Source organism: Electrona antarctica, assembly GCF_951216825.1.
Source record: "Electrona antarctica genome assembly, chromosome: 6".
Taxonomy (NCBI): Eukaryota; Metazoa; Chordata; class Actinopteri; order Myctophiformes; family Myctophidae; genus Electrona; species Electrona antarctica.
Genome location: NC_136811.1, coordinates 3,091,986 through 3,118,397, shown reverse-complemented (window position 1 = coordinate 3,118,397; position 26,412 = coordinate 3,091,986). Strand labels below are relative to the sequence as shown.

The 26,412-nt window shown below is 42.6% G+C and overlaps 1 protein-coding gene across 4 annotated transcripts; it reads left to right on the top strand.

Annotated features, from left to right (window-relative positions):
* Nucleotides 1–117: 117 nt before the first annotated feature.
* LOC306925517 (alpha-actinin-1-like) lies at nt 118–26,412 on the top strand (the record flags this gene model as incomplete). 4 transcript variants are annotated; one of them, XM_079504383.1, is made up of 5 exons in its annotated part: nt 118–517; nt 4,108–4,233; nt 5,151–5,315; nt 6,686–6,784; nt 8,357–9,423. In XM_079504383.1, exons 1-5 carry the CDS (start codon nt 277–279, stop codon nt 9,421–9,423), a joined length of 1,698 nt encoding a protein of 565 aa, XP_079360509.1. In that variant the 5' UTR covers nt 118–276. The 4 variants fall into 4 exon arrangements, with proteins under 4 accessions (XP_079360509.1, XP_079360511.1, XP_079360510.1 ...); XM_079504385.1 differs by lacking the exon at nt 8,357–9,423 and adding an exon at nt 23,984–24,074 and having other exon boundaries at nt 495–517; nt 4,108–4,287; XM_079504384.1 differs by having other exon boundaries at nt 495–517; nt 4,108–4,287; nt 8,357–8,722.

Below are 26,412 nucleotides of genomic sequence, written 5' to 3'. Positions count from 1 at the left end.
CCGAGGCTAGGAATCTGGCCGTCGCGCAAGTCTTCCGCGGAGGTGGAGCTTAATTTCCATCCACCAGCTGTCTAAAAACTCAGAATTTAAGCTGCGCGCAGCCGAGAACGTACGCGGCTCTTTCCATAGTGTGGCAGCACCTTGTGTGTGTGTTTGTGTGCGTGTGTGTGTGCGTGTGTGTGTGTGTGTGTACCACGTTAACCCGGAAGTATTAACCGTCTTGTTGACAGTTGCGTTTTTGTATCTGAGCAGAGTAACAAAGAGCGCTGTGGAAAAATGTCTCATAAAGGAGGCGAAAAGTTCCAAATAGAGTCTCTACGGCTGTCGATAAATGAACACATGGCGTCGGTCAGAGAGGAGATATCGTGTGTTGTCAACGAGCGCCTCAGTTCGGTGGAACAGTTCATGTGCAGCCTCTTTCAGAGAGAGATAGAGACACTAGTAGAAACTCTGCTGGAGAGACGAGGCAAACTGCTGGACGTGATTTTACAGCCACACGTCAAACTACACGGAGCAGGTTTGTTTAAGTTGCATTTTAAACACATACACATTCTTGAGGGTAACTCGCCCCCGCGAAAAGTGAAGACTGCTCGCCCCGGAATTTCGAAAAGTGAAGACGGCTCGCCCCAAGCCGTGGATAGCTCGCCTCCAAAGCGTGGATATCTCCAGTGCTTAATTCCTAAATTCTTAGGTGCCGGAGCACCTAAGAATGCGTGCACGTGCGCATGCACGCAAACGTGCACGCACATGCACGCGCAAAATTCTTGTTGCCTTTTTTTAGCACAACCAACGGCCACTAGCCCACCCATCAGAACACAATAGAGTAGGCATATAGACGTTTTTAAATGTCTTTAAATGTTCTGATGAATTGAAAATGGAGGATCCTGAAGTAACAAGTCTTAAGCTTTTTCTGGTTTTATACTCGTAGCAGTTAGATTTTGTATTGACCTGTGTAGGCTACTTTCGTTTGAACTGTAGGCTACCCATTCTACAAACGGAATCAAATTTCCAATCAGTCAATCAATAACATTTGCAGCAGCAGTTTACACAGGGGCCCGCCGGCTCACAACACACAACTACAGTAGGCATTTGCAGTTCAGTTGGCACAGCGGCTCAACGTTATATTAGATACTGTATAAAATATAGTATTAAGTTAGGGTGGCCCATCATCAGAACAGTATGCAATGCTAAATACCTGCATGCGCGTTGTTGTACTTATCCAAGTTCCGCCTCCTCCTCCGATGACAACTCAATAATGCTACTACTACTTAATTCTGTACTAGTCTTTTTTTATTTCGGGCCCACCAAAGCAAGCGTTATGATATTCGATTATGATCGAGCCATGTTGTAAAGCCGGGTGTCTTTGCGAGATTTGGCAATGCAGTCAGTTCTGTTCATAAGAACTCACCAAAACGCATGCTGTTCCCAAGGCTAAACTCCAAGTAGCAGTTAATCTATTGCTCCATAAAAGTATGAAAGTTCCATATTCCATATGCAACGAACGACAACAGATGCGCAAATTGCAAAAGTCGAGACGAGTTGTTTTTATTTACGCATCCGACACCGTCAACAGTGAGGCGTCAAGCCTCACGACGCCGGGGTTCCATAGCCACCTATTTCCTCTCAAAAACGGGCACACATTTCAAAATAAGAGTGTTTTTTTGTTTGTACTTGCAATGCGATCATTCAAGCCATGTTTTATTTTGGAATCGTACTGGAAATAGAAGTAACTATGACGAGGAAGAAGCCTAGTTGACTTGAAAATGAAACTAAAATAATAATAGAGACGTATTGTATATTGTAATGTGCATTTGGGGTGGCGGTGCGCCCTCTACAGCTACCGGAGCTGCCTCTACAGGTGGGGGAGCTCAAGTGACAGGTACCCGAGCAGAGCTCCGCCAAGCTCCGGCTGAAATTAAGCACTGGATATCTCGCCCCAAAGCACGGATATCTCGCCCCATGTTTATTTCATGTTTATTTTACCTTATTTCTCATATTAGAACATTTAGAATCAATGTGGTTTGTCAAAGGAGAATATTTAGAACCAGTTTGTTGTTGTTGTTGTTGTTGGTCAAATGAAAATTATGCATGGATAATGAATGTCTCACCCCCCTCCATTGTTCTGGAAATTCCATTCTGGAAAGGTGTTCCATTCCTCCATTGTTACTGAAATTAGTTGTTGTTGTTGTTGTTGTTGTTGTTGTTGTTGTTGTACTATTCTGCTATGTCTGTCTAAAAGTACAGCAGGCCTACTTGAAATTCCATTCTGGAAAGGTGTTCCATTCCTCCATTACTGAAATTAGTTGTTGTACTATTCTATGTCTGCCTAAAAGTACAGTACTTGTTAGAGTTAAAGATTTAGCTGGGGACCTGGAGTCTGTGAAATCTTCCACAGACTTACAGCGCCACCAACAGGTGGATTTTTGAAAATGACTCAAATCATGAAGGCAGCGTGCAATTTACGTGGGATCTTTCACAGACTTTCATACTAGGCTGAGGAATATATCCCACCCTTTTCACATTGGCCAGTTACAGCGCCACCAACAGGTGGATTTTTGAAAATGACTCAAATCATGAAGATTTTAGGCTGAGGCATATATATATATATATATATATATATATATATATAGTTCCAGTGATCATGGACTGCACCAATAACACAGAGTAAATAAGGTGGTTGAGCGTGTACATTCTAAAGTACTCAGATGATACAACTTAAAATTTTATCTGCCGTCTCGTATTCTGTTTGAGGCAGCTACTACTTATAGCTCAGTCCACTCCCAATACATTCCCTCAGTCCCTACGCTCATTCTGTAGCTCCTAGATGAGGTCACATCCACGCCCCCTCCCACTGCGGTTCAGAAACGGTGCATGGTTTCGAAAGGAACGTTTCTTACCCTTTTCTGCACAATGAAGCTTATGTACGGGCAAGAAAATCCAAGTTTAAACGGTTAAACGAGCGCTTTTGGCCATTGATAACGGTTAATAAAAACATTTTGAAACACATCTATAACATTACATGAAATATGTAACATAAGTTATTTTTCGCTGAACGGTGATTGCAGCCTAATGTGCACCTCTAACTGCACGGATCTGTCTGTGTAAAACGTTGTATGCACACTCCCTAGAGGCCAAGGAAAAACCTTTGCCTGGAAAGTTTCACATCTGCTCTTTATAGCGCCACCAGGAGGCCGACATATGTAAAACACATTTTCTGATATTACTCCTTCATATTTCATCCAAATTTCACACAAATCGGTACACATGCTCTCCATAGTCATGCGATCAAGACAGGTTTGTTTGATTTCTCATAATCCACCCTTATTGGCTATGGTTGGCTTCTAAACTTTTCAGGAGTAGCCCGCTTTGTACCCGTTTTGTAGCCTACAAATCGCCACAACTACTCAACACAGCGTCCAATTGCGGTGAAACTGTGCATGCATATTCCCACTAGGCTGAGGAAGAAATGCCACTTGACAGTTTTCTAATCAGCCTCATGGTGGCGCTACAACAGGCCAAGCCGCGTCACACACACACACACACACACACACACACACACATATTTTATATTACTCCTAAACATTTTGCATCACACACATTCCTATCGTCCTGGTGGAGACCTGTGCCCAGAAGGGCACTTTTTCTAGTTTCAGCTGCGGTGGTCACCTCACCACCGAAAATCCAGCCTATGAATGAGCCTTTAGTTTCAGCCTTTGTATCCTACTGTCTGGCAGGTATATCTCTTTGAAAACCTTTAGTACTACTATTGTGTGTGGGGGGACAACAATTAACACATTGTGCCTGCCCAAAATGTAATTCCTGGAAACGCCACTGATCCTATGCCCTAGGATAGGTGGTGTAGCAATAAAGTGGCACAAATTCTGGAATTTAATTATACCATTCTAAATTATAGCCTATGCTTTATCTTTGCTACACTTTATTTTGGGCGTAGGAGTAAGATACTTATTATTACACTGAATGATTGTTACATAGGTCTGGCAATTTGGCTAAATATTCTGGAAATGTTTTGGAAAGAGTTTTGGAAATTCATTGGTAAAAATGTGTGGTAACCCTGACTGAAACATGACCCTCTGGCACCCCCTGCAGGTGAAACAACTGGTGCCCCTCAGAGACCAAATGCTTCAGGAGGAGGTGGCCAGGTAGCAGAGACTGAGGCGCCAGTTCACCACACAGGCCAACATCACTGGACCCTGGGTTCAAACCAAGATGGAGGTAAAGTCCACACAGGTCAACATCACTGGACCCTGGGTTCAAACCAAGATGGAGGTAGGCCTACAATCCACCCAGGCCCACATGACCGTGATCGATCAAAATTCAATTAAAAAATTGTGAAATCATGACACTGACTGACTGGACTGACAGAGAGACTGAAAGAGAGAGTTAGAGAGAGAGTGAGAGAGAGGTCGTCGGTCCATGCGTGACTAATTATTTGAAATAAAACCTTTTTTGTCCACACACAGTCCTACATGACATGACAGCATACCTTTTCACTTCACTCGAGTGACGAGTCGTTTTGTTTGTGAGCGGGAGCGGTTGTGCACTCAACTAGCCTACATGTGTTCAACTTGTTTTTGTTTCGTTTCCATTGTGTGTATAATTCGACTGCGTTGCGCGGTGGCGCGGCCGATCTACAAGCTCACAACGCGTCGTGCTGCAAAGCATTGTGAGCTTGTAGATCTGCTCTAATTCTGCAGCACAAGCTAGCACGGCACTGCGCAGCGCAAAGGGGGACAACAGGGGGCCCCACGACCGGACGGCCGGGCGTTGCTTAACGGGGGGATGAATAAGTGACGCCGGTTGGGAGGAGGAGGCGACGCGTGGCGGCTCCAAACCGACCGCAGTTTAGGAATGGAACAGGCTGTGATGCGATTATTGTTTCTTAAAAAAAATAAAATCACTGCCTAGCGCGAGGCCTCGCATGCGCGAGGCCCTGTGCGGCGGCACCATTCGCACTACCCAAAAAGCGGCCCTGCGAGGTACTGTCCAGTCCGCTGTGTGATTCTCAGTCCATCACTTCACAGTCACACCTCTAGCCATACGAGAAATAAACTCATCTCATTAACCACTCAGGTTCCATTCCCTTCTCACTGTCCCCCTGCTGTGCTTCTCTTTGCCCTATCCGTCACCAGGAGATAGGCCACGTGTCCATGGACGTCGCCAGCTCCCTGGGGGAACAGACGAACAGCCTGAAACGGAACGAGCAGAACATCATCAACTACAACCCGGAGGGCGACCACCAGCTCAGCCAGAAGTCCCTCATCTTCGACAACAAGCACAACAACCACACCATGGAGGTACACGCCGTGCACGTTAAACACACAGAATACTCAAAATTTTCACCAATTTTGCCCCCCCATCCCTATGATACCCCCCCCCCCCATTTTATTTTCTAATATTAAAGACGTGTACCTCAAATTGACATGTATTAGAGATGCTCCGATACCATTATGGGGTGGGAGCCTGGGAGGGCAATTTTTTTTAAACAAAAATAAATATTACTAATAATAATAAGAAAGATGATGAAATAAATTGTAAAGTATTGCAATTCAATTGAAGTGAGATTTGTGTTTAGTTATTGCACAAAGTTAGTTTTATTAAGTTGATTTTGCCACTCGCCCAAAAACGTTTCGACCAAAATGAACGCCCGTACTGCTTTTCTGCGTGGCCGTAAGGGCCCGGGGGGAGGGCCTCTAAAATTACTCTAGCCCAGGGGCCTCAACTCCTATAGTTCCAGCACTGGGCAGCAGTCACTGGAGAAGTACTGGTGCTCATGGGTTCACGTACTTCAGCTATTTTGTCAAACATACTGTCCAGACTGCTGCAGGGCTGGTCCCTCCGTGGCCTTCTGACAGGTGGCTCGTCCATGTCCTCGTGGTCCTCCCTCCCTAGACATTTTCTGGAGCTCCTGTAACACCATCCCCTTGGCCAGCCTGGCTGTGTCGGTGTCTGACAAATGCCGATCTTTATTATATTTACAAATTACAAAAGAGAAGAGAAAAGAGAGAATCGAACAGTTTAGTTTACAATACCAGTGTATGTCAAATTATAGAGAAATCTATAGATGATTTATTTTTTTAAGTTTGTAAAATATGCTGCCTAGTGGCTAGTGCACATGAAATTTACACTTCACATTTTCCCTCATTAAAACTTTATAGCCACATCAATTTGCTGCCATTAAAACTGGGTCACTGGGGCTTCACTGAAAAAAGGCTGGCAGTGGCGGAATAGTTAATTAGTACCTGGCTGTCAGTGTGTTAAGAGTGTTCTAGACAATCTAGAGCAGGGTTCCCCAATTAATTTTCCTCGAGGGCCATATTTTGACTAGGGTACCAGGTTGGGGGCCGAGTCCGCACGCGTGAGGTCGAGGTCTTGCCCTGAAAATTCATTTTCAGGGCAGGACCCCATTTGAAAAGGATGCCCAGTTTGACATGCACAGGCTACTGACCCCCATTTAATGCCATTTATATATATATATATATATTTTTTTAATTCTTCCGCGGGCCGCAAGGGGGCACTCTGCGGGCCGCAAATGGCCCGCGGGCCGCCTATTGGGGAACCCTGATCTAGAGCATTCCAAATATATCGTATTTCACTGCTAGATATGCACAAAGTACATTTATATGCCATGTTACATCAAAGTCCTGGTTCTATTCCTTCATTCCAGACCAGTTTGTGGAGACCAGCCTGCAGGTGAAGATGAGTTCTCCTCAACCATCCTGGACCGTTTCTGTTAAACACGAACCTGAAGACCTCCTGGACACCAGTAAGTGTCATCCAATCCAATCCACTTTATTTATAAAGCACACTCAGAGTTTACAAAATGCTTGGGGGCTATGATGGAAAAGGCTCTATCCCCTCTGGTCTTTAAACGGGTCTTATTTTTTACCCTAAGGTTTAGCTGGCCTGCGGACCGCAGTGACCTTGGGGGATTCATTAACGCTTAGGAAGTTTAGTGCCATCCATGCCTTAATGTCGGTTAGACAATTAAGCAGAGGTGTCAGGGAGCTGTTGCTGTCCTTTTTAAGGGGCATGTACATTTGTGAATCATCAGCATACAGGTGGTAAGAGATGCCACGCTTTTTAAAGATTAGGCCAAGGGGGAGGAGATATAGAGAAAAGAGTATCGGCCCAAGGATCGAGTCCTGCTCTGTCGGTTTCCTTCTTTAATTCTATTCTTTTGTAGAACTATCTCCTCATCAATGTTTCAGTAATATAAAATCCCTGTTCCCACTCGCTTGAACTGCCTACAATTTATTTTGAGCAGACTTTTGAATGCTGGTATATTTGGTACCATCAATATCACATCACTCTTAAGCCCAAACTACACCAAAGGGTTGGGTTGATCCAAAATGTTTTTAAGGTAAACCACACCAATGCAACTCATTGAGTTGCAATGGTGTGGTCTACTTTAAAAAACGTTTTGTCCCAACCCGACCCTTTGGTGTGGTTTGGGCTTTATATACCGTATATTTCCAAATAGTAGCTCTTACTCAAATAGCTGCCTAATAACAGCCCAGGGTCTGACACCATTTTGCGTAATAAATGCCTCGTCCAAAATACCACCCTCGTCCGTATAAACGCCCATGGGCCATTATTTGCTAACTTAGTAAGCTTCATTTACATTTTGTTGAATGATGGTGCACAGAAAATAGAAGATCTACAAGCTCCAAGTCGCAGCGCGTTATGAGCTTGCAGCATGCCACTCACCGTGAATCCAAGCAGGTCCTCACACATACAACAAATTCCACTGCATCCCCCTAAAAAGTTGTAATTGAACTTGCGCCATACTCAGGCAATCCTCATTGTTATAATTCCAAGTGGTCTACACTCTGAAGTGTATATTTTCATTGGGTGTAAAAGTCATGTTTTTTATATGCCTTAAAATAATAATAATATATATATATCCATCCATCTATCCATCTTCAACCGCTTATCCGTAGTCGGTTCGCGGGGGCAACAGCTCCACCAGAGTGCTCCAGACTTCCCTCTCCAGAGCAACATTAGTGACTTCCTCCTGAGGGATCCCGAGACGTTCCAAGGCCAGTGAGTCGATGTGTTTCCTCCAACTGCGCCTTGCTCTGCCCCGGGGTCTCCTCCCAGTGGGACGTGCGTCAAGGACCTCCCTAGGAAGATGCCAGAGTGGCATCCTAACCAGATGCCCGAACCACCTAAGCTGGCTCCTTTCCAGGCGAAGGAGCAGCGGTTCTACTCCGAGTCTCTCTCGTGTGACTAAACACTCACCCTATCTCTAAGGGAGATGCCAGCCACTTTTGGTCATGACCCACACTTCATGACCAACCTTCATTTGTTTTCTCTCATTGTATCTTTTGCCTAGACTTCCTGCACCTCCCTGTGTGTCAAGAAGAGGTTTCACCTGAACAGCAGGAGATGAGCCCCAGTCTGGTCCAGGAGGAACCAGAACCTCCACACATTAAAGTGGAACAGGAGGAGCTACTTCAAAGACCAGAGGAGGCTGATGGGTCACCGTTGACATTACTAGCAGTGAAAAGTGAAGGTGATGATGAAAACCGAGATACAGAGCCTGTAGCCAGCACCTCAACTCAACACATGCAAACACAAGCTGATGTAGAGGACTGTGGAACATCACAGCCCACTAGTGATGACCTCCTCTCTTCACACCGTTCTGAATCTGACATCACTGAACACAGTGATGAGTCGGAGGAGGATACCTGGGTAATTTCTACGGAGTGTGGCAAAATGTTCACAAAAAATGCTGGTCGGAAAACACACAGGGTGACGCATACAGGAGAAAAGCCCTTTACATGTACAGTTTGTGGCAAAGGCTATACTCAAAGGGGAACTCTAAAATCACACATGTTGACTCATACAGGGGTAAAACCCTTTAATTGTACAGTTTGTGGTATAGGCTGTGTTAACATCAGGAATCTAAAATCACACATGATGTCGACTCATACAGATGAATTCTCCATCACATGCACAGTTTGTGGCAGAGGCTTTTCTCAATTGAGTAATCTAAAAAGGCACATGTGGACACATACAGCGCACAAACCCTTTAAGTGTACAGTTTGTAGCAAAGGCTATGCTCAAAGGAAGAGTTTTAACCAACACATGATGACTCATACGGTGGAAAAACCTCATACAGGGGAAAAACTATTTACTTGTACAGTTTGTGGCAAAGGCTGTTTTGATCTAAAGTCACACATGATGACTCATACTGGGGAATGGCCCTTTACATGTACAGTTTGTGGAAATGGCTTTTCTCAAATGGCTAAACTAAAAATACACATGAGGATACACACAGGGGAAAAACCCTTTACGTGTACGGTTTGTGGCAAAGGCTTTGCACAAAATAATAATCTAAAAACACACCTGAGGATACATGCAGGGGAAAAGCCCTTTACAGTTTGTGGCGACAACTAGTCAAAGTGTCTCAAATGTGACTTTCAGGAGTCGTGCAAGGAAGAAATACACAACTTCTGATCTATATTCAGTCAAAACTATTTCCTGCAGATGCACATGAGGACCTATGCAAATTTGTTGCTGGATGCCAATGACAAGTTATAATGATACTTCTTACGGGCAATATATTTGAATGCATACATTCACCTTGATTGACTTATGATGATGATGATGATGTAGACAATGATTATGTAGCATCATCATCATTGTTACAATTATTATTATCACTATTATTAGTGGTAGAAGTAGTGCTTTTTCTGTTGATTGATCAAAATCTTTTCTTTCCACATGATTTTGTTTATTCTTTTTTTGATTTGATTAGAAATGCATCAATGTTGAAAATCTGATTTCTTTATTATTTTATTATTTTTGTTTCCTTCTATGAGATTACTGAAATCTCAAAAAGGTTAGGCATAATAAACTTCGGCTTCAGCCCTTTACTTTTCGGTCAATTGTATCATGTCAATCCCTTTTCTGTATGTAAAAATGCAGGATAAACCATGACCGAGACAAATAAACTATCTAATCTAAACGTAGTTCTTGTGTTGCTGTTGTATTGCTTTTCTCTCTTTTGGTATTGCCAACATTTGATATGTGACCAGTCATACTTGTTGAGTCTTTACGCAGAATCTCCTTTTTCAGCAGAAGAGAAAAATGTGTTAAAGCCACAGCAGCAATCCACCAATACCACTTAAAGGAGCATTCAGTGATTTGGGTGATTTGGAAAACCACCCAGTCCGCCCCGCTAACAAAATGTGCACATGCACGCTCTACAGTGGGGGAGAAGTGCAACAGGCCAACAGCATGTGCACCAAGGCCCGCCCCCACTCGATCATGATTGGAGGAAGGCCCCACTCATCCTGATTGGATGAAGGTTTTGCCACCCGCCACCAAAACTGAAACTAGGGTTTTTTGACCCCAGGGGCTCACTGGGGACAGGGAGGAACTCCTTATATGGTCAGCACACTCTATAGTAGGGAGGATTATCCAGAAAAAAAGAAAAAACAAGTGATATTTGAATTAAGTCAAATCACTGAATATACCTTTAAACGTCAGAGCTTATATTTGTATATATGACATAAATGCTATAATGTGATGTGTCACATATATGCACTAGTCTCTGTCCAGTTTTGTTTTAAGGTGTGTCCATTGCTATTCCTATGTATGCAAACTGTGTGTTCACTGTGTGCTGACTTGTGATGTTTGGATCAAATGATGACAGCACATTATGTAGTAGGTCTCAGCAAGACATTACACGGCCCTATTTTTTAATATGTTTTTGATGTATATTTCTGTAGGCCTATCAAGTGACTCATGTGTGTTGTAACAGCGATGGTGAGTGGAAGAAAGTCAAGCTGGATGTTCTATAGTCGGCGAATCTGGTCAGATTTATTGAACAGAATTCACTCAGTTACAAGGCGCCACGGGCAGAAGGCCCCGTGGTATTCAGTGGAGTCACATCGCAGCCGATCTCAATGCGAACGCACCATGGTGAACACAACATTACAGGTTATACTAACTTCTGAGTCCCTCCTCCATGGGAAGAATACGAGACTGCTCGCCCCTTTACCAACTCGCCCCGGGCGTACAGCCGGCGGAACAGCGCGGCCTGGTATTCCTAAAGTAATCTAAGTAAATTATGCTTAAACGGTTAAACCTAACCTTATTCCTAACCTCAACCTCAGTAAAACGATGCCTAAACCTAACCCTATTCCTAAACGTAACCCCAGTAAAACTATGCCTAACCCTAAACTTATGTCTAACCTTATTCTCAGTAAAACAATATAAAGAATACAAGAACCGCCGCACCGAGCTGTCGGCGTGAGGTCGGCGGAAAAAATCTGGGGCGAGATGGAATTGGGGCGACCTGACCTGTTACCGCTGAAAATAGGTTGACTGATATGTACTAGTGTCCAGATCTGGTCCATCATTTTTCAAAACAGTAAAAAATAAAAAGCAGAAGTTTAGGGATAAGGGGTTTAGCAGCGCACTGATGAAAATAGGGCCCATAATGTTTTGCATCTTAATAAAGGCATTTTTCTAAAGGCAAAGATTTATTCTGTTACCTTTTTAACCATTTGACTGTCTCCTGCGATTCAGTCTAATGTCCCTCATTGCCAGCCATAGAATAGGGGTCTTTTACTTTCAAGACCCCCAAATTCACTTTCCAAATAACAGCTACAACTAAGACAACTAACTGTACTGGTAGTGCAGTTGGTTGTGCACTCGCCTTTGGCCCCCAAGATTCAGGTTTCATTTCTGGGCACCACTTGGCGTATTCAGCATATAAAGTAGAATGGCTTAGTAGTTGAAACATGGTACATATCGCAAGTACTGTGAGCTGATGGTAGGTGTCATTGTAAGTACTGGGAGCTGATGGTAGATTGTCATTGTAATTAAGTACTGGGAGCTGATGGTAGATTGTCATTGTAAGTATTAAGTACTGGGAGCTGATGGTAGGTGCCATTGTACGTACAGTACTGGGACCTGATGGTTGCTTTTGTCTAGTAGTGCATTGAGAAGGATATGGACACCAATGTTCTTCCTCGCATGTTCTGGAGATAAGTGACTTTGACCTACAATCGTTACGTAAAACAATTATGATTATGAGACTATAGTTTGGGGTGGTAATCAATCCTGTCGTCCATTTGTCAGTCTCAGCTGCAGGCCTCTATTCTCAACCAACCACGTACTCACTTCACTAATATCCTCACTGTATTGCATTACTGCTATTATTTTAATGTATTATGCAGCCTTTCTTTTCTTTTTTTCCTTCTCCATTGCTCTATGAAGCACATTGAGCTGCATTTCATGTCATGAAAGGTGCTATAAAAATAAAAGTTGTATTATTATTATTTTTATTATTATTATTATTAATAGAGCTCCCCATTTAGTTTTGCTGACAGGCAGATGAAAAGATTCAGTCTACCATTCATTGTCAATGGAAGCCAGAGATGTGTAGCTACAAAGTAAATCTTGTTAGCTGCTGCAAAATATACCCTGCAGCCTCAGTAGTGTAATTGCCACTGTCAGTAGCAATGTCACCATGTCCGCTTAAATTATGAGTGACTGTGGGCTTGTTTTTCTGTAAAGGTGCTTGTAATTAAATATTGGTAATTGCGGGTTGTGTTTTTTTGGGGGTTGTTTCTAAAGTGTATTTGCTTATTTGGGCTTCCTTCCAAATGTTTTAATTGTTATTTAAACCAGTATTTAAACACTGCATGGTCAGTCTGTGGGTGATATGTACAGTCTTGGAACTGTTAAACTGCAATTCTCTTTTGTTTTTAGGTGAACCACCCATGATTTTGCAAAAACACATTACAAATCAGTATAGTTAAATGTTCAAATTAACACTTTCAAGATTTTTCCAAATGTTTAAAAAATAACAGATGTACAGTACAAGCTGAGACTTTAGGTTTGTATTGACGATACAAACTGTACTATACTGTATATCCATAGTCTAATTTCAATGATTATCTTTGTGTTTATCTTTGCTTCATTTGCATTTAAAACAGTTTTATTATTCTCTGAGCACGATGATGACAAACCTCCTCCACCAGGGGGCGAAAAGCATCAATGGACGACAGCTTCTGGATCGTTATTGCGCATGCTTGAACAACGTTAACTCGGAAGTATTAACCGTCTTGTTGTTTACAGTTTTTGTATCTGAGCAGAGTAACAAAGAGCGCTGTGGAAAAATGTCTCATAAAGGAGGCGAAAAGTTCCAAATAGAGTCTCTACGGCTGTCGATAAATGAACACATGGCGTCGGTCAGAGAGGAGATATCGTGTGTTGTCAACGAGCGCCTCAGTTCGGTGGAGCAGTTCATGTGCAGCCTCTTTCAGAGAGAGATAGAAACTCTGCTGGAGAGACGAGGCAAACTGCTGGACGTGATTTTACAGCCACACATAAAACTACACGGAGCAGGTTTGTTTAAGTTGCATTTCAAACACGTATACACCCGTTTGAGGCAGCTACTACTTATAGCTTAGTCCCAATACGTTCCCTCAGTCCCTACGCTCATTCTGTAGCTCCTAGAGGAGGTCACATTCACGCCCCCGTTTCGCATGTTTTTCAAGGAAGTTGAAAAGTTTTAGCGCCTTCTCGGTGCCTCCCCTGATCGAATGTGGAATTATATTTCCAACTGACTTCAGTTCACTCGACATGCACACGCACAACTTGAAAAACATGGAAGCGGCTGACTAAACACACTTAACTAGCAAAACACTCTTCGTGCATTGTGATTGATTGATTGATTGAATGCTTTTACAGTTTGACTTTGCATGGAGTAGCAGTACAATACAAGGTCTGTTAAAAGGATGAATCCAATAAAGCCTATTGGCTCGTTTCCATTAGGGTCCTTTTGTACTCAATTAATTGAAAACAATACTGACAGACAAATGTACACAATATGCCTACTATGAAAAAAACAAAACCTATAAACAAGTAGGAAACAAAAATAAGAAATATACCAGTGGCTTTGACTCTTTACAGGGGCTAGTTCTGAATTACAGCCACCTGTAATTGCTCTTTTAGAGCAGTTTTGAAAGAGAGTAAGGATTCACACTTCTTTGTGGCTGTTGGTAGGGCATTCCACATTTTTGTGGCATAGTAGGAGAATGCATTTTAAGCCCTTGTTTGTGCAAACTATGGGGTTGAATTAGCCCCTTTCGGTACCCTCGGTTAAGCTTTTCTGAAGTTTCTGAAGCTTACCCCAGGGTCCCTGAGTGGTTATTCCACTCTCGTTGGGATACAGATGTACATATCATCCGTTCACGACCGAGCGGCGCGCCGCTTGCGTGTTGGTGAGATGTTTCAAAGATGCATAAAGCGGCTATAGGAGACAATGGAAACGTGGGAGAAATCGCATTAACCGCCGATGCCGCTAAGTATTTTTAATCCTTTTTTGAAGTTTTGGCTTCTCTGAAATTCTCTCTTCCTCACTTCCCATGTCCCGCCTCCCACGACACGACAGCATTATAAACATCCTGCATGTACGCGGTCGGCCAATCAGAGGCAGTAACTAGGACGTGCAGCTAGCCAGTCGCCGCTCGGGAGGCGGTACAATGGGAAGTCAACAAGGAAGTCAAGGAAGTGAGGAAGAGAGAATTTCAGAGAAGCCAAAACTTTAAAAAAAAGATTAAAAATACTTAACGGCATCGGCGGTTAATGCGATTTCTCCCACGTTTCCGTTGTCTCCTATAGCCGCTTTATGCATCTTACCAACACTCAAGCGGCACGCCACTCGGCGTGAACGGAGGGTATGTACATTATGTATCCCAACAAGAGTGGAATAACCATAGACATATATAAAGGCTAGATAGCTCAAGGCGGAGTCTCTGACGTAGTTCACCCGGCGGCCATCTTGCTGAGGGGCTACAGTACAGTATGTTCTATGGCACCTCAAACAAAAATAGTCATAACTCGCTCAAATCTTGACGGATTTACAAACGGGTTGGTTTAATACAAACGTTATCAATGGGGCTATGGTTCAGGACGCTTATCTGCTTAATTTATTTTTTGTTATAAAAATGTCATATAAAAGCATAGAAGTATGTGGACGTCTCTGACGTTTATAACAAACCAAACCGTTTGAAAATCGGATGAAAATTTAGCAAGTTATGGTTATTTAAAAAGTAATTGCCACAATGTTATGCTGCCCCTCGGTAAGATGGCTGCCACATAGCAACGTCGCTCTCATTGGCCAGCAGCGCGGGTGAGCCATCTAGCTTTCTATATATATCTATGGGAATAACCACTCAGGGACCCTGGGGTAAGCGACGTCCGAACCTCAGAAAAGCTTAACCGAGGGTTCCGAAAGGGGCTAGGGTTGAATGTGATTTGTGGAGCTCCCTCTGGTGTTGTGATTGTAGACTCGATGATGATATCATTGAGGTGTAGTGTATCTTGTAGACCAACCAGGCCCATTGCAAATGGCTGTACTGTGACTACTGTTCCAGATGGAAGGCCAAGCAGTAGCCTGACCAGTTTGTTTTGGGACGTAGACTTTGTCTACGTACGGAGATGTTCCCTGCTCCATTTTGGGTTCCCACGGTCATGAAATTCCTGGAAATATTTTTAAATTAGAAAGAAAAAAGAAAATAGAAAAAAAGGTTTGGAATTTATCAAAGGTCATGGAACAAATATTTGGATATGCATTGTTTTTGGCCATTGATAACGGTTAATACAAATATTTTGAAAAACATCTGACATTACATGAAATATGTAACATACGTAATTTTTCGGCGAACAGGCTGTATGATTGCAGCCTAATGTGTACCGGATGTGACAGTCTTGACAGAACAGATCGACGGACGCATTTTAGGTTCGGGGGGGGGGGGGGGGGGGGGCCGGGTAGTCGGGTACCGTCCTAAAGTCGGCTCTTCGGTGCTACTGAAACTTTCTGACGAGCCGAAATCATTTCGGCACTACAGCGCCGAAACAGCGGTAAAATAGGAGTATGAATCGGCCCTTATTATTACACTGAATGATTGTTACATAGGTCTGGCAATTTGGTTAAATATTCTGGAAATGTTTTGGAAAGAGTTTTGTAAATTCATTGGTAAAAATGTGTGGTAACGCTGACTGAAACATGACCCTCTGGCACCTCCTGCAGGTGAAACAACTGGTGCCCCTCAGAGACCAAATGCTTCAGGAGGAGGTGGCCAGGTAGCAGAGACTGAGGTGCCAGTTCACCACCCAGGCCAACATCACTGGACCCTGGGTTCAAACCAAGATGGAGGTAAAGTCCACACAGGTCAACATCACTGGACCCTGGGTTCAAACCAAGATGGAGGTACGCCTACAGTCCACCCAGGCCAACATCATTGGACCCCGGGTTCAAACCAAGATGGAGATATGCCTACAGTCCCCCCAGGCCAACATCATTGGACCCTGGGTTCAAACCAAGACGGAGGCACAGTCCACCCAGGCCAACATCATTGGACCCTGGGTTCAAACCAAGATGGAGGTACTGTCCAGTCCGCTGTGTGATTCTCAGTGCATCACTTCACAGTCACACCTCTAGCCATACGAGAAATAAACTCCTCTCATTAACCATTCAGGTTCCATTCCCTTCTCACTGTGCCCCTGCTGTGCTTCTCTTTGCCCTGTCCGTCACCAGGAGATAGGCCACGTGTCCGTGGACGTCGCCGGCTCCCTGGGGGAACAGACGAACAGCCTGAAACGGAACGAGCAGAACCTCATCAACTACAAGTGCAACATGGACAACCTGGAGGGCGACCACCAGATCAGCCAGGAGTCCCTCATCTTCAACTACACCATGGAGGTACACGCCGCACACATTAAACACGCCAATTTTTCACCATTTTCTTTTTTTAAATATTAAAGACGTGTACCTCAAATTGACATGTATTAGAGATGCTCCGATACCATTATGGGGTGGGAGCCTGGGAGGGCAATTTTTTTTAAACAAAAATAAATATTAATAATAATGACGAAAGAAATTGTAAAGTATTGCTATCCAATTGAAGTGAGATTTGTATTTAATTATTGCACAAAGTTAGTTTTATTAGGTTGATTTTGCCACTCACCCAATAACGTTTCGACCAAAATGAACTCCCGTACGGCTTTTCCGTGTGGCCGTAAGGGCCCGGGGGGAGGGCCTCAAAAATTACTCTAGCCCAGGGGCCTCAACTCCTATAATTCCGGCACTGGGCAGCAGTCACTGGAGAAGTACTGGTGCTCATGGGTTCACGTACTTCAGCTATTTTGTCAAACATACTGTCCAGACTGCTGCAGGGCTGGTCCCTCCGTGGCCTTCTGACAGGTGGCTCGTCCATGTCCTCGTGGTCCTCCCTCTGTTGTTGATCCCCAGTCCCACTAGACATTTTCTGGAGCTCCTGTAACACCATCCCCTTGGTCATCCTGGCTGTGTCGGTGTCTGACAAATGCCGATCTTTATTATTATATCTACAAATTACAAATCTACTTGTATTTACAGAATGCATTCTATGCAATAATATCAGGTACAGGTATAGATGATTTATTTCAGAGATGCAAAGTCCAGAGATGCACAGTTTGGGGTGTTTTATTTTAAATAGTGAAGGCCTTAAATAACAAATCAAAAATAGACTTTGCCAAAAATAGCAAAAATGAAACTAATACTTGACAGCAAACTAAACAGCCTAGGATCTTAAGATACTGTTTAACAGGCGACACCCTTACAAGACAACGGCCCTGGCAGCTCTCCCCTAGGTGCTTACAGCTTGTTGCTCCAAGCCCAACTAACTGAATGCCCCTGCAGTCTCCCTCTTATAGGGAGTGGATCCTACCACATGGCATGCAATCAATTAACAGTCATTAACCCAGCTATACATTCTCATAGCCCATGACTAACCTAACGATCCTAAAGGATGTTGTACAACAGAATATAAGTTACATTTCTCACTCAACATTACATTCAAAAGACTACTAAAATATTGCTCTTAAATACAGACAGACAACACACCCCTCCTCCTCTACAATACTTGGCACCCTCCAATTTAGAGAGGCGTGCCTGCACTGATGAGGTGACCAATCAATAAATAAACAACACTTAAAATGCATTGGGAAATACCAGGATGTACCACTGTCCATGACGAACACTTCCACACAGTCATTTCCAAAGCCGGCCGGCAATGTTAGTCAAATGGAAGCTGCTGTGTACTTAGAAGTGTACATACACTGACACCAAGCTAGACAGGAACGCCCAAAAACGTCACATCCGGTTTTAGCCTGGGGTAAGAATTTTCTATGGCTGCCAATGCAACTTGGTCCAATCCTTAATCACATACGGACAAACATCTATGCCGATGCTATCTAACTTGCGGAGGTAGCGTGCCTTGTCCACGGGCAACAGATCTTTCAACGTATGGCATTGCAAATACGTTTGATAATCGCTACTCTGCTCAATATTGTTTTGAAAATGCTGCAAATTGCATTGCAGTGAACGAGCGCAAATCACAACTTCCCCAGGGGGTGGGCGGAGTCACAGTTTGAGGCGCTGATTACGCGCCGTGGTGTCAGTGTATTGTCCTCAGTGTATATGTATAGGGCACGGGCTGCCCCGTGACCATGCTGCCTAGTGGCTAGTGCACATTAAATTTACACTGCACATTTTCCCGCATTAAAACTTTATAGCCACATCAATGTGCTTCCATTAAAACTGTGCATCAAATACGCCAGACGCAGACCTAACTAGAACTGCACTCTGTCGAGTGCCTACTTGCTTGTTGCACACAAGTAGGCCATAAATGGCCTACTAGTGCGCAAGCAGAGCGTGCAAGTACTGTAGACCGCTACAAACTTTCAAATCTCAGCCTCTCTGTGAAAGAACGTTTGCAATATTGAATTATTAGGTTTAGCTATTTGCTACGTACATTGCTTTTGGAGGAGAAAAAGTAGTAGTGGTAATGATTACTTATGCCTGTTATGGCAGTGGTGTCAGATTACATACATGTATACATCGGGGCATTACCTTTAGTCCACACGACACTGAAACATGTCATCGTCATGTCACCATCGATAACCAATTATACCCTGGCATTGGTACATATATTCATCACGTCATATGCTCATCTATATATGTGTATATGTCTATATGTATGTATATGTAATTTCTGAGTGACTAGTGGTATAATGTGGTTACTCGGGTGGTTTGATTGCGTATGTCCTGACACTGAAACATATCATCATTACGTCACCATCGTAAACCAATTATACCCTGGCATTGGTGCATAATCTTCATCACGTCATGGGACATCCGCGGAAAACCTACCTGCACGGTCTGCTTCTGTATGTCCGGGGCCAGCATATGACGTCATATTGTATGCATTCTAAGGGACATTGGTACATATCTTCATCACGTTGAAGATATGTCAGTGTGTTAAGAGCATTCTACACAATCTAGAGCATTCCAAATATATCTTATTTCAATGCTAGATATGCACAATGTACATGTATATGCCATGTTACATCAAAGTCCTTGTTCTATTCCTTCATTCCAGACCAGTTTGTGGAGACCAGCCTGCAGGTGAAGATGAGTTCTCCTCAACCATCCTGGACCGTTTCTGTTAAACAGGAACCTGAAGACCTGGACACCAGTAAGTGGCATGCTCTGTCAGTTGCCTTCTTTAATTCTCTTCTTTTGTAGGACTATCTCATCAATGTTTCAGTAATCCCTGTTCCCACTCGCTTGAACTGCCTACAATTCATTTCGGAAATTGAGCATACTTTTGAATGCTGGTATATTTGGTACCATCAATATCACATCACTCTTAACCCATTCTGGGCGTGAACCCCTTTTGGTGTTCTAAGCATTATGTTATACTTTAGCTATTGAAAAATAGCAGATCTACACTTGTAGGTCTGCTATTTTTGAAAAACCGTAAAAATGTGCCTGAAATCTTTGAATATATATTCTTTCAGAGTTTCAGTTTTTTAACTAAAATCTTTGTATCTGTGGTGTCCCTGGAACAACATATTTTCAGATGGGGGTCGGCGCCATATTGCATATAGTTTTTGGGGTCCTTGACAATATTATGTACATAATATACATAATGAAATATTGAGAACCACTGATATAGAAACATGAGGTTTTTCAGAAAAAAATGAATGTAAAAAATCAATTTTTTAAATGTCGGGCCTAAATGGGTTAAGCCCATTTGGGCCTAAATGCGTTAAGCCCAAACTACACCAACGGGTTGGGTTGAGACAAAACGTTTTTTAAGGTAAACCACACCAATGCAACTCATTGAGTTGCAATGGTGTGGTTTGGGCTTTATATACCGTATATTTCCAAATAGTAGCCCTTACTCAAATAGCCGCACACTACCTAATAACAACCCAGGGTCTGACACCATTTTGCGTAATAAACGCCTCGTCCAAATAACCGCCCTCGTCCGTATAAACGCCCATGGGCCATTATTTACTAACTTAGTAAGCTTCATTTACATTTTATTGAAAATGGACAGAAAATAGAAGATCTACAAGCTCCAAGTCGCAGCGCGTTATGAGCTTGCATCATGCCACTCACCGTGAATCCAAGCAGGTCCTCTCACATACAACAAATTCCTCTGCATCCCCCCACAAAGTTGTACCCTATTTGCCTGAATATAAGACGTTTTTATCCAATGGAAATATCCTAATCGTATTATAATCGGGTAGTTATTTTTCCACAAATAAGTCTTGAAAAATGGGGGTCGTCTTATAAAAAGAGTCGTCTTATATCCGGCACAATACGGTAATTTAACTTGCGCCATACTCAGGCAATCCTCATTGTTATAATTCCAAGTGGTCTATACTCCGTGAAGTGTATATTTTCATTGGGTGTAAAAGTCATGTTTTTTTATATGCCTTTAAAAAAAATATATATATATATCTATCCATCTTCAACCACTTATTAGACCGTGAGCCAGGGGGGTTGGTCGGTACCATCGGGCCGACTAAGGCTCATAGTGATTTTTGTGAAGGTATACATGTCTAGAGTTAGAAAATATGTGATAGCATTGCAGCAGTGGTAGCTTTATCAGTGCTATCAAAATGCTGCAAATTGCATTGCAGTGAACGAGCGCAAATCACAACTTCCCCAGGGGGTGGGCGGAGTCACAGTTTGAGGCGCTGATTACGCGCCGTGGTGTCAGTGTATTGTCCTCAGTGTATATGTATAGGGCACGGGCTGCCCCGTGACCATGCTGCCTAGTGGCTAGTGCACATATCATATATCATGCATTTTATTTTATAACACTAGGCGAAAATTACATGGTCAATATGAAAAACATATAGTAATACACCGCCAAAAAAAATGATAGAAAAGGTTTTTCCAATTGGTTCTGGTACCTCTAGGCATGCTTAAGAATATACTGAAAATCTAGGAATATATACATATGTTCCGGAAAGGCGCCATTTTCGAGATGGAATCCAATATGGCTGCCAGGAGCTTAAAATGGCTATATAAAACTAGTACTAATTAATCATTATTTGGGGTTTTAGGGCTAAAGGAATGTGGCTGAATCAGTGAAAGTGAAATTATCATCAGGTAATTATGTATTGCCAAATCCAAGATGGTGTCCATACCAAACCCAAAGTGATGTTCTATTGTTGAATAGAGGAAAGAAGCACTGCCATGGTCCTTGTAATGATGATGATGATGGATACTGCATTTGGTCATGATGAGGCAGGCATCATTATGTCCCTGATGCAGGGTGATACGCATGCTCAGTTAATAAACTGATGTGCTTGTCTTGTTGGTGTATTGGGGTGTATCGGGTGGACCTATAGTATAAAGTACAGAGCATTAGAATGGGACAGTCCTGTGCAACCTCATATCCAAGTGGAATGTGGCAGACCACCAAGCTCAACTTGAAAGTTCATTTGGCTGATGTCACACAATTTGGATGGGACATCCACATTTTGCTAAGGGTGATCTGACACCTGATGAAATGTTCAAGCTACAAATGAGAAATGTTGATAAAGAGGATTTTAACGATGAGGTAGACCAGGATTTGGGAAAGATAATGCTGCCAGTCAGGAGGGCTAGGGCCATGTGGTGGGTTGATTTTATGATCCTGATTATGAGTTGAAGCTTACAGATATTGAATGTAGTTGCAAAAGATAAATATTATCATAGTGTGTTAAGGCTCATTCATAGTCTGGATTTCCAGTGGTGGGGTGACCACCGCTCCGGGGGTGAGGTGACCACCGGAGCTGAAATAATGTTGAGCGGTGGTGAGTAAAAACAGAGAGAAGGGCTGGGGCAGTGGCGGTGGTTTGCTCTTCACCGCGGCTTGTGACATTATGTTGTAGTTCGGTGGTCACCTCACCACCGAAAATCCAGACTATGAATGAGCCTTTATACTATTATTACAAATACCAGTTATTGTGATGTTTTTGACAGTTTTTTTTAAGTGAATCATGAACGCTCATCAAGTTGTTTCTATTTGTTGTTCTCCCATAGGTCAAATTTAGCCTTGACCTGACCTCAACATGTGAAATTGACCTGATATTTAAAAAAATAGCTTCAGGAATGCATCTTACTTATACAACAGAAAAGTGGCATTAACCCTTTCGGGAGCGTTCCTCCGTTAACATCCTCTGTGTTATACACACCGACACTCTACACTCTTTGCGCAGTGAAATCCTTAGAGTACAGTACAGTACAGTACAGTACAGTACAGTACCATACAGTAGAGTGCAGTACAGTACAGTACAGAGGAGCACAGTACAGTACAGTACAGTAGAGCAGATCAGTAGAGTACAGTAGAGTACAGTACAGTACAGAAGAGTACAGCATGAGTATGCTCCCCTTGGCGACGCGTGCAAGCTAGGATGAGCTGGCCGAAGGCCCGCAAAATTCTAGTTCTATACATATAGTATGAAAATGCAATGAGCTGCTCGCTGCTCAGTGGCCTTTTTGGATTATGCAAATTGCCAGTTTGGGCAACCAAGCTAAAATTGTTCTATGTCCCCAAATACAAATCAAAACAAACAAAAAACAACATTATTAGGTTTAGTATTGAACAGATAGAAGACTAAAAGGTAATATTAAGGTACTGTATGTATTGGTGAACGGAAAGTTATCTTATGCATTACTTACAGTACACTGTACACTTGCACTATATTTAGGTTATTGAATTTCATAAAACATTTCCTTAGAATTTAGTTTATTGAATTTCATAAAACATTTCCTTAGAATTTATGTTAGGAACCTTTGTGCTACATCTTTCATGAAAACAGAAGTACGTCTCATGTTGTCTCTCCTGTAATAGATAATTACAATATTTCTAGATATGCTAATTTTAACAACTTTTCAGAGAAATATATTGTCTGAGCTGTATCCCAACCATTCTTCAAAGATAAATGATCAATAATGAGAGAGAACCATCAGTTTGAAGTAGAATACTTCATTCGGATTTTGAAAATTGTGTTTTGGCATGTGGTTATAAACGGAGTGATAACACACAGAAAGCTACCACCACTGCAATGCTATCACATATTTTCTAATTCTAGACATGTATACCTTCCCAAAAATCACTATGAGGCTTAGTCGGCCCAATGGTACCGATGACCCCAGATTTGGGGTCCTGGCTCACGGCCTATATCCGTAGTCGGGTCGTGGGGGCAACAGCTCCACCAGAGTGCTCCAGACTTCCCTCTCCAGAGCAACATTAGTGACTTTCTCCTGGGGGATCCCGATACGTTCCAAGGCCAGTGAGTCGATGTATTTCCTCCAACTGTGCCTTGGTCTGCCCCGGGATCTCCTCCCAGGGAGACGCCCGAGAGGCATCCTAACCAGATGCCCGAACCACCTAAGCTGGCTCCTTTCCAGGCGAAGGAGCAGCGGTTCTACTCCGAGTCTCTCTTGTGTGACTGAACTTCTCACCCTATCTCTAAGGGAGATGCCAGCCACCCGTCGAAGAAAACTCATTTTGGCCGCTTGTATTCGCGACCTTATTCTTTCGGTCATGACCCACACTTCTTGACCAACATTCATTGGTTTTCTCTCATTGTATCTTTTGCCTAGACTTCCTGCACCTCCCTGTGTGTCAAGAGGAGGTTTCACCTGAACAGCAGGAGAGGAGCCCCAGTCTTGTCCAGGAGGAACCAGAACCTCCACACATTAAAGTTGAACAGGAGGAGCTGCTTCAAAGACCAGAGGAGGCTGATGGGTCAACGTTGACATTACTAGCAGTGAAAAGTGAAGGTGATGATGAAAACCGAGATACAGAGCCTGTAGCCAGCACCTCAACTCAACACATGCAAACGCAAGCTGATGTAGAGGACTGTGGAACATCACAGCCCACTAGTGATGACCTCCTCTCTTCACACCGTTCTGAATCTGACATCACTGAACACAGTGATGAGTCGGAGGAGGATACCTGGGTAATTTCTACGGAGTGTGGCAAAATGTTCACAAAAAAGGCTGGTCAGAAAACACACGGGGTGACTCATACAGGAGAAAAGTCCTTTACATGTATAGTTTGTGGCAAAGGCTTTACTCAAAGGAGTAGTCTAAAATCACACATTATGACACATACAGGAGAAAAGCCCTTTACATGTACAGTTTGTGGCAAAGGCTGTACTCAAAGGGGAAATCTAAAATCACACATGTTGACTCATACAGGGGTAAAACCCTTTAATTGTACAGTTTGTGGGAAAGGCTGTTTTCACAGGGGTCAACTAAAAATACACATGTTGACTCATGCAGGGGAAAAACCCTTTACTTGCACAGTTTGTGGCAAAGGCTGTGTTCACAGTGGTGAGCTAAGAGTACACATGATGACTCATACAGGAGAAAAGCCCTTTACATGTACAGTTTGTGGCAAAAGCTTTAATCAAAGGTGTAATCTAAAAACGCACATGTTGACTCATACAAGGGAAAAAAGCATACCCCTCTCCCTTTATCATACAACAACAGCTGTGGGTGTGGCTTCAATTCAGGTGGATCACCATCCACCAGGCAATCCAGGCATACTTAATTAACTGGAGGGCGTGTCATGAAAACTAAAATTTAACAAATACTGTACACTTTTTTGAAAGAAATATCCCGCCTTATATAATAATACCTGATAGTAAGAGAAATCTATGAAAATCTGGGAACTAAATCGTTACCAAGAAATGTCTTCACCAATGTGTTTCTAAAGGTGTCTAATAACATGTACTAAAAGTTTGAAATTCAACTCCCGTGGGAAATTGAGTTATTAGCATAATATGTGACCAATACCCATAACATCCTATATAAGGCAACAAAGTCCAAATTTCATCATTCTTTAAGTAACATGTGACATATGAAACTAGGGTGTTTGCATGATTCTGAATCCATTCCAAGCATTAGTTTTGCACAAAAAACACTCCTTGGGAGGAAAACGGCCACACAAACGTGTTGAGGTCAGCACATTTGGTCAAGTGGATATGGCCTAATTTAGCCCAAGGAGTGTTTTTTGTGCAAAACTAATGCTTGGAATGGATTCAGAATCATGAAATCACCCTAGTTTCATATGTCACATGCTACTTAAAGAATGATGAAATTTGGACTTTTTTGCCTTATATAGGATGTTATGGGTATTGGTCACATATTATGCTAATAACTCAATTTCCCACGGGAGTTGAATTTCAAACTTTTAGTAGATGTTATTAGACACCTTTATAAACACATTGGTGAAGAAATTTCTTGGTAACGATTTAGTTCCCAGATTGGTCAAATACTTGATAAAATGCCCTTACTATGATGATGTTTTATGGTGGAAAAAATCTATAAGAACAGAACTTAGAGAGGGTTTGTTGTACTAATTAAATTAGTTTCGAGTAGTGATACTGGGGTATATGTTTTCAACACGAACTTGATTGCCTCGTATGAGCAGTCATTACTGGACTGGAGTGCAACGGCTACTTTGAACAAGCAAGCCTTTGGCCTCAGAGATTGAGCACAAATGATCTACCATCTCTCAATGTCTGTACCCACACTAATAACTTATAAAGTTTAATTGGCCACATACCTAATTTTCATCATAGTAGGTTAGTGGGAGAGGGGCTTACCATCAACATTCACCAGCAGAACAAAATAATGAATTCAGCTTGTCTCTCTAACGTGAACCCCTGTGCAATGTGCAGTTGAGAAGGAGACAGTGCTGTAACTAAATAGTTACAGCAATTTTTAAAGTTATTTTATTTTGTACTCCTCAAGCTGCTTATTTTTTGTTAAACATGTTCAAATATCAATCAGCATAATACAGTACTGGTTTTTGCGTATTTTTTGTTTGAAGGCATCAGAGGAATTTTTCAAAAGTGTCTAGTATTTCTAGTCTAGAACAAAAGCCAAATCAAATACGATCTTAAGTATAAATAAACTTTACATTTTTCTCTATTTAATTTGTGTACTCGTCTCATTCAGTAGTCATTCAGTTGTGAAAACAGACACTTGGAAAAGGTATATGTATTGATTGTTTCAATACT